At 44.8% G+C, this 9836-nt stretch overlaps 1 protein-coding gene across 10 annotated transcripts in view; it reads right to left on the minus strand.

The window, feature by feature from the left end:
* The window catches only part of MTA1-like (metastasis associated 1-like), a 360550-nt gene that overhangs the window by 196174 nt on the left and 154540 nt on the right, over window positions 1-9836 (minus strand). The window contains exon 1 of one of the 10 annotated variants that reach the window (XM_070084052.1): window positions 6056-6077. The exons of the other annotated variants lie outside the window; for them this stretch is intronic. Coding sequence (XP_069940153.1) covers window positions 6056-6062 — 7 coding nt within the window. The 5' untranslated portion in view covers window positions 6063-6077. Of the gene's footprint in view, window positions 1-6055; window positions 6078-9836 lie in introns of those variants that run through there. 10 annotated transcript variants of the gene reach the window in all.

Raw genomic sequence — 9836 nt, forward strand, 5'->3', positions numbered from 1 at the left:
CTTTCGATATTTTCGACATTCGATACCTCTCAGGAACGGATTAGTATCAAATGTCGAGGGTCCACTGTATTGTACAAATTTCTTTTAAACAATGCTTCGCCCAAAGAGACAATATTCACGTACAATCAGCAAGAAGCTCAGGAAGCGATTAGAAACTATGAAAAAAGCTAGAGAAATGAAGAAGGCAGCAGCATAGAGGAAGCTGGCTGCCGCCGCCACCACCACCATCACCACTGTGGCCACAGTGATCATGTCTTCACCTATACATACATCTGTCTTGACCACACCTGTGGTTACATATGTAACAACCGCACCACTAATCATAGATAAATACAGGGTAGGTGTGGGGCCATGAACTGGGAAGATACTAGATTGGGAGAGTAAATGGCGGATGCTTTCTGCCGCTGCTGGCGTCGCCATCACTCGCCATATAATGGCCTACTTTATTCATTCTAGAGCATATATCATGGTCCTATGTTATTAATAATGTTTATTATGCCATATTAGATGAATTGTGATGGATAACTAAGCATTATTTTATCATGCCTCCTGAAAGGCTGGAACGGATTAATTGCATTTCAATTAATTTAAATGAGGAAAATTGTCTCAACGTACGAACAAATCAGGATACGAATAAGGTCACGAACAGATTAAACCTTAAATGGTCCAAGCGTATATATACGTTTCATTTGTCATTCATTCAACATTGGCATGATAGGCCTGAGTCGCCTAGACATGAGAGAATGGGTGTGCGCACTCAAGTGTGCGCCATATGACAAAAATTGGGGATGCCTGGGTAGCACATGCTCTTTTTTCCTATAAAAAAAAAAATCTTTTTCTCAAAATATTCGGGGCGCTGCACAGGTGAACATATACATACATACGTTTGGACCGCTTAAGGGTTAAATTCATAAGCCAAGGTTCCATTGTATATATAGAGACTCGGTATAGCATGAAGATGAAGAGAGATACAACTGGTGTACCTGCCAAAAGATCATTTTTATGGGTGCACTGATCCACTATGGGCACCTAGCAGATTTGTGTCTGTATGACAAGCCACCCCTGACAACCATACCTGTGACCAATTTCGAGGGTTCTTCTATCCTCACAGCCCAGCCTGAGACTTTACTACTGACTGATCCAAGGTGCTGTTGCTGTCAGCAGACTACACTCCTACATAACCATGAGTGATTAAGCTGACTACCTGACAGGTGATGCTTGACTTGATGAATGGTGTTTAGATTGTAGGTATACCATTGAGTTTTTCTACTCCTAGAGCTCGGCCTTGGGCCAAGCTCATCTGGTGCTTGCCTGGTCAACCAGGCTGTTGCTGCTGGCAGCCAGCTCACCCACATATCCATCACAGCCTGGTTGATCAAGACACTTGAAGATAATTGTACAGTTTCCACTTGAAAGACTTCTACACTTGTCCCAGCAGTATTCCTGATATCTACTGGCAACAAATTGAATAGTCTTGGACCACAGACACTGATACATTGTTCCCTTATTGTGCCCACAGTGCCCCTGCTTTTCACTGGGTTTATGTTGCACTTCCTCCCATATATCTCCAATGCCAAGATATTCTTTGGGAATCTCAAATACCACCGATGCCTAAATGCTAATCTGCAATCATAGTACAAATGTTAAAAACAAAATTTTATTTATTACTTGTATTTAATATACTACAGTTGAACCTCGGTTTTCATCTTCAATCGTTTCCAGAAGGTCGGCCGAAAACCGATTTTGTGAACGAGATTATTTGGCGTTTCTGGTAGCAGGGAGTAAATGATACGTCTGCGGAGGCTACTTACTTTATTTGCAAAGTCGTGGTGGGTACACAGGCTTGTGTGCTGTGCCCATGACCCGGGAGGGCCATGCCCATGAGGGAGAGAGGGAGTAGACTTGTTGACTGCTTTTAGGCCGCTGAGTTACCTGGATGTTATTCTGGGGTTCAACGCCCCCGCGGCCCGGTCCATGACCAGGCCTCCCGATGGAACAGGGCCTGATCAACTAGGCTGTTACTGCTGGCCGCACACAGTCCAACATACGAGCCACAGCCCGGCTGATCCGGCACTGACTTTAGGTATCTGTCCAGCTCTCTCTTGAAGGCAGCCAAGGGTTTATTGGCAATTCCCCTAATGCTTGATGGGAGGCTGTTGAAGAGTCTTGGGCCCCGGACACTTATGGTGTTTTCCCTTAGTGTACCAATGACGCCCCTACTTTTAATTGGGAGCATTTTACATTGCCTGCCCAGTCTTTTACTTTTGTAGGGAGTGATTTCTGTGTGCAGATTTGGGACCATTCCTTCCAGGATTTTCCAAGTGTAGATTATGATATCTCTCTCCCTCCTGCGTTGAGTGAGTGAGCGAGTGGGACCAGCGTCCCACTGACCTGGGCAGGTCTAGAGGGCAGCACCTGAGTGCTGCGAAATATGAACTAAGCTGGCAGACAGCATAGGCTGTCTGTGCCGACAGTACAGGCTGTCTACATATGCTCGGCCACCTACCTTGCGTCGTCCCAACGCGACAATACTGGTGGTAAAAAAAAAAATCTCTCTTGTAGGAACAGGGCACAGAACACAAAATAAAAAATAACGTGTATATACATATGGACATAAAAAAATCCTACAAGGAGGGAAGAAAAAAACATGTGGGGTGTGCTGAACAACGTGGTCATAGGCAGTGAGCGTCGATGGGCATCACTGCACGCCTTCCTGCGTCTGGACAGATACTGCAACACAGGAGATATTGCTGCGGCTGAGCTGTGATGTAACGGGGTACGGTCTCCTCTAGAATGGTGAAGCAGTCATCGTAGGAGTCACTGCAGGTTTCACTCAACCTGGGGCATGACATGCTAGTGCCCTAGAGTGAGGCGTCATCAAAGCTCGGCAACTGGGCAGGACTTCTGGCAAGCGACTCAGGAGGACACTTCTCAACTGGTACTGTCACTGGGCTGTCACTGCCGCCAAGCGTGGAGTGAGTAGTGGAGTGAGTCGTGGAGCGAGTCGTGGCAGAGACGACTGGGTGAAACATCTGCGAGTCGTAACATCATACACCAGACTGCAGTGAGCGAGCTAGCAGTCAAAGTGACATCATCTTTGCGCAGGCTGCTCACTGAAGCTTGTGACACGAGGCTGACAGCGCCTGCCGACAGGGCTTAAACTGTAGCTTGACGAGTGTCAAAGCAGTGGTTAGTCTAAGCGTCCCCAGACTTGGTTTCTCTACATATAACTGCACTCTGAAGGTCTGGAGGTGAAGTGAAACAAATCTTGATGGTAATCGTAGCAGGTACGATTCTGCAGAACATCTATGAGCGACAAGCATAAGAGCTTTCTGTACAAGGGGCTCATACGCTCAGGGCTGACTAATATCAGCTGTCAAACGTGCTGGTCACACCGGGTGACAACACAAGGTACTACACAGGGGTCTAGCCGCAGACCTGTGGTCGACACACAGCTGGGCTCAAGACCACACAGGACACACGGAAAACTGCACACACACCTGCAGTACATGCGGTACAACATGGCTTAAACTAGCAAATGATGCTTTTCTGTGCACAAAATTCACACTAAGCCATACACTAGCATGCGAGAACACTGACTGAGAGGAATTAACACACGACATATATCTTCTCTCACTCTTCTCGACAATACTGACATAATTACTGAAACACTCGATGTGACATCATGTGATGTCAGGCGTGACGTCGCGAGGTGGCTTCAGCAGCACTGTGACGTCAGCAGACATCGTGACGTCATGAAGTCGGGCAGCAGCAGACCACAGCATGTGGCCTGGGACGTCTGGCTCAGTAACTCACGTGGCTCATAGATCCACGTGGCTTCGTCCACACCCCACGTGGCGTCGGGATCCACATGGTGTCGTGATCTATGTGGCATGCTGATCCACATGGCTTGCTGATCCATGTGGCTTGCTGATCCACGTGGCTTCGTGATCCACGTGGCTTCGAGTGGCCTTGGGCACTCTGATACACAGCTCTGGCAAAGAATTCACACGAAAAACAGCAGAAAACACAGCAGAGGGAGTGATGGCATGGTGGTGTTGATAGTGCGGTGGCAAGGAGCGTGGGTGAGTGTATGGCGAGGGAGGATCTGGCCACTTCCTCCTCTCCCACAAACACGGAGACACGCACACTGGATGCAGAAATCACCACAAAACTCACCTCTGGCTTGCTGAAATAGCTGTGCTGAGCTGAACAACAACAGAAGAACATACAAGTGATGCTGAACACATGACTTGAGAAACAGCGTGGGACGCTGTAGCGTGGGGTCACTGGGGCGCCATTTACAATTCTCAAAGAAATTCGGCAAATTTCGGCTAGATCCTGCTTGTACCTGTGTCTGGATGCTGAAACGTGCAGACACATCAAGATAACTCATTGAGAGATGGATGCTTGTTGTGTAGGGTGATGAAGTGAACTACTTCATCCCTTCCTCTCTCCGGGCAAACACAACTGCTGCGAACACCGCTTCCCAACAATGTGAACAAGATTATTTGGCGTTTCTGGTAGCGGGGAGTAAATTATACATCTTCGGAGGCTTCATACTTTATTTGCAAAGTTGTGGTGGGTACACATGCTTGTGTGTTAAGTGTCCATGGTCCAGGAGGGCCATGCCCATGAGGGAGAGAGGGAGCAGACTTGACTGCTTCTAGGCCGCTGAGTAACTGAGCGAGTGGGACCAGCATCCCACTGACCTGGGCAGGCCTAGAGGGCAGCACCTGACTGCTGCAAAATATGAACTAAGCTGGCAGACAGCATAGGCTGTCTATGCAGACAGTACAGGCTGTCTACAATTTGTACGAAAACTGAAGTAGTATTTCTCATAAGAAATAGTGTAAATCCAATTAATCCGTTCCAGACACCCAAAAATATTAACAAAAAATGCATTTTATACAGAATAACTATAGTTTTACATACAGAAAACATGAGAAATAAATATAAATGACTAACAAAATGGATAAATGAACATTTAACATCACTTTTACCTTTATTGAAGACTCTTGTTGGCGTATGGAAGACAGCAAGAAGGGGAGAGGGAGGAGAGGTTATTGTTTGGAAGGGGAATCCCCCTCCATAAGAACTTCAGGTATCAAAGCCCTATCTGGGGTTACTTCCCTCCTTTGTCTTTTACTGGCACTAGGACCAGCTTGAGAGTTACTGGACCCCTGTCGCACAAAAAATCTGTCTAGAGAGGCCTGTTTCTGACATCTCTAAGATTTGCCTAAAATGGGACACGGCATTGTCATTGAACATGTTGCTGACACGGCTTGCAACAGCTTTGTTAGGGTGATATTTCTCCACAAACTTTGCACCTCACTCCACTTTGCATGAATGTCCTTAATCGCTGAAGGCACATTCTACCCTCTCTTTTCCTCCTCCTCTGAAGCAATTTCCTCAGCTAAGGTCAGTTGCTGCTCCAGATGAAGTTCTTGTTTAGGATGAATGCACGGAGTAATGCTCACTGAATGAGTAACAAAGGCAGACTGAGTCACGAACATATGAGTGGCCATGTCCTGCGGGCAGGCAGACACGTCTGGTACAGACGATTTCCGAGCGGATGTATGAAAACGGGGAAAATTTCGTCAAAAAAAGTGGTCGAAAACTGAAATGAACAATCACCAGATGAAAACCGGGGTTCCACTGTAGTATTAAGAGTTATTGTTCATTAATAAGTAAAACTTATTAAGTCTTTGTAAAATCTTTGTGAAAATTTAATCAAGCACCAAACAGTCACTTGTGCTACAATGGGTTTCTCAACTCCAGCACATCTGATGTCAAGTGTTCACAAGTGTTCCACAAACATCCTCATAAACAAAATTTCAATACATTATAAAGTGGTATAGCTACACTCAAATACAGCATTCTCAAAAATAACTCGTAGAAATTTCACAAAGAGAGTATACAAGGTTAAGTCAATAATTATTAACTAGTCATTAAGTAGTACATGTATATTCATCACTGAAGGAGGCACACACCAGCTTAGACACACCGTGCCTTCTGGACCTTAGATGAGAAAACTTCATTGCATCATACATACCACTCATGACCACACTGGGTGCTTCTCTGAAATTAGTATACTACATGTTAATGAAGTACATTGTTTACCACAATTTCTTCATATTAACCACAAGTGTATTAGTTTTCATAAAAAATATATTATGCTAGAAGAGTTGAAAGAGGTGGTGATAAATTCTGTTTTGTAAGAATACGCAAGATTACATAATAAAAATTAGAAGTGCAGATGTAAGAAAACGATTATTATTTACCTGTTACATAAAACACATTTTATACAAAATATGGTGCTTAGTGTACTTAGGTATAAAAACACAATATACAGAATAAACTTTTGTTGAGACATTACTTCAATCTGGGTAGAGCTTCATGAACGTATAAAGTATTCACATCATGGTACATACAAAGCTCAAACTGCTAGTTTCAGGAATAGCTTGCTATGGGTTCAGACCTTGCCTACTCATTTCCTAGCCAGACTCTTGTGACATCATAAGGCTCTAACCATGAGAAAACCAGGTTTCAATGATGCTCATTCTGTATACAGTAGTCTCTCCATACAACTGCTTCCAAAGAACCGACACGTTGTTAAATTAGACACATGTGCAACTCTTGGGTATCTTTATTGAGGATAAACTTGAAGAACACTAGTCCATCGATGGACTGACCACATCGACTCAAGGCTGAGGGACTGATTACCTCATTCTCCTAGTGTTCTTCAAGTTTATCCTTTGTATGGACTGATGAAGCCACTGTGTGGCAAAACATTTCCTCAATAAAGATACCCAAGAGTTGCACATGTGCCTAATTTAACAACTGCTTCCATACCCAGCTATTTCACTGAAAGCAATGTAACAGCTGGGTTAGCATCAGCAAATTATTGCAACAGAACTGTGGTATCAAATACAGTGAACCCTTTAATTAATTGACTAATAGCAGAAGGGGGGTGCATGATATTTCCGACTGCCCAAAATTTCTGAATTATGACATTAATTTTTCCAGGTTGTCCAGATGTTTTCTGAACCAGCGGACTTGGTTTATGGGCTTAGCAGACAACCAGACACTAAGAATACAGGTACACATATAATCTGCACATTTCTATGGTCTTCCTAAAACTCATGAACCAGGGTATCCCTCTACATCCCATCATTTTCCCCAGAGTTTCTGTCTCTTATTCTCTTGCTTTTTGATCGCCAAAAACTCTCACTCCTTTTCTTGGAACGTTTTCTACTGCTCATGTCTGTCACTCTCAAGACTTCATCAAACATGTTTGGCCACATACAGCCTGTAAGATGCTAAGTCTTCACATTGAGTCCCTCTTAACTAATGTTCCTCGTGATACTCTTGGTTTTTCTCAGGAATGAAGGCCAATAAAGGGCTACTTTATCTCTCTATACCAACTGATGTCTTTCTTGATCTTATCCATCTGTCTGTAGACTCCAATTCTTTTTTCCTTTCAAGGTAAACTTTTTTTTCTCAAACCTTGGGTATTGCTATGAGCACTCCTCTATTCCTTGTTCTTGCTAACCTTTATATGGAATACTTCAAAACTGTTTTACTTCCTACTACATACTAGGGGGCACCCATCCCTCTGGCTCGACGCTGAAGACAATATCTTTGCTCTTTAGCCAAAAGACTCCAGTCTCTTCCAAGTATGTCTCGATGCACTTAATAATTCTGCTCATCCTATCAAGTTCAAAGCAGAATGTGAATCGAACTCTGCTTCCTTTCCTTGATGTGCATGTCCATTGCTCTGCAACAGGCTTTTCTTCTTCCATTTTTTGCAAGCCAATGCACAGTGGCATGTGCATTCACTACTTTTCTTACCATGCTCCCTCTGTCAAGATGAGTGTGCTTATTTCTCTCTTTCTCCGAGCCCTCTGCATTTTTGACCCTCAGTTTCTTGACTCAGAAATTTTCACTCTTCACAGAATACATTTTTTTCACCTTGGCTACCCTTCCGATTTCATAAACTCTGCCTACTCACGTGCTGAATGCACTTTCTTCTCTCCCAAACTCTACTACTGTGAAAACTGTTCTTTGTCTTCCCTATATCTTCCGTCTCTTTAACCTTAACACCCTACGTTCCTCAGACATCAGACTTATTTTCACCAAACAAATATCTTTCATAGGAATCCAGTTCGTACCTCTCCTCCTGTCACTGATGCTTCTGGAGCCTACTCCATTTCCTGCTCCTCTCGTCCTCCTCAAAACTTTGGAAAAACTGGCTGCTATCTTTCTGCCAGACTTAAAAGAGCACAAAAGAAGTGTTAGAATTGCCAACGCTAATACTGCTCTTTCCTGCCATGTTAGTGAACACAGTTATTATTCATGAGGCCAAAACATACAGGAGGAGAATGAAACAGCTGGAGACCATGCCTGAAGCTCACCAGTGTGCCCAGCACTAGTAAGAAACATGGCTTGTAACCAGGCTACATGGCATTTTGAGGCATCTGTAGCTAAGTGGTTTATAAGGCATCACGGCAGGAGCTAATCATCAAAAGAGTGAGCATGGCAGGCAAAATAATGAATGATCATGCTACTATGTATAGGCTTACAGATGAAAAAATATACGCCTGTCACAAAGGAGAGGACAAGAAATAAAGTTGGATTCTCATTTAGCTTCCTACTTGATAAATATGGAAAAGATTAACTGCCACATACTTGATAAATGCAGGAAGATTAAGAGTAACAAACCTGATTGATGTAGCAAGATTAAGAATAAGAAAATACTGGAAGACAGTCGTGAGTAGGGGTGTGCCAAAGTATCGGCGAGTATTAGCTAGTTTTGAAGGTAACATGTCATCATATAACTAAGACCCATGTCAGGCAATAGTGCACTGTTTCCTAACGAATCTTACCTAACCTGTTACAGCAATATTTTTTCTACCTTGTGTTAGAATGTTAAACAGTCTGGGCCCACAGATGTTGATACAATACTTCATCCACTGCAGGAAACTTGACCAGGGTGAATCACTAAGGTTTGGCCTTATTCTCATTACAACTGGCTTGGTCACTGCTGGTCTTTTTCCCAGTCACATTTTTACCACTGCAGGTTACAGGGGTGTGGGGTTAAAAGTTACAGGAATGAGGTTCCCAGTTACAAAGGTGGGTGTAAGCTAAAGGAGTAATGGCACAAGTTACTGGGGAAGGGATGCAGGTTACAATAGAGAGAATGTAGATTAGATGTGGGGTCCAGGTTATAGGGGTGGTGTTTACAGGAATGAGGGCTGCAAGGTAAGATATGGTGCAGGTTACAGGGGTAGGGATGCAGGTTACTGGAGTGGGAGTGCAGGTTACAGAAGCGGTGGGGATACAGGTTACAGGGGTGGTGGTGAGGGGTTACTGGGCTGGAGGTGCTGGTTACAGGGGTGGGGGTGCAGGATACTGGGGGTGGAGGTGCTGGTAACCGGGGTGGAGGTGCTGGTAACCGGGGTGGGGGTGCAGTTACAATCGTGGGGTGCAGTTACAATCGTGGGGTGCAGGCTACTGTGGTGGGTGTAAAGGTTACTGGGGTGGCAGTACTGGTTACAGGGGTGGGGGTGCAGGTTACAGGGGTGGCTGTGCTGGTTACAGGGGTAGGGGTGCAAATTACTGGGGGGTGGAAATGCTGATTACAGGGGTGGTGGTTCAGGTTACTGGGGTGGCTGTGCTGGTTACAGGGGTGGGGGTGCAGGTTACAGGGGTGGAGGTGCTGGTTACAGGGGTGGGGGTGCAGGTTACAGGGGTGGAGGTGCTGGTAACCGGGATGGGGGTGCATTACAATCGTGGGGTGCAGGCTACTGTGGTGGGTGTGAAGGTTACTGGGG

The sequence above is a fragment of the Cherax quadricarinatus genome, chromosome 11, assembly GCF_038502225.1.
Source record: "Cherax quadricarinatus isolate ZL_2023a chromosome 11, ASM3850222v1, whole genome shotgun sequence".
NCBI lineage: Eukaryota > Metazoa > Arthropoda > Malacostraca > Decapoda > Parastacidae > Cherax > Cherax quadricarinatus.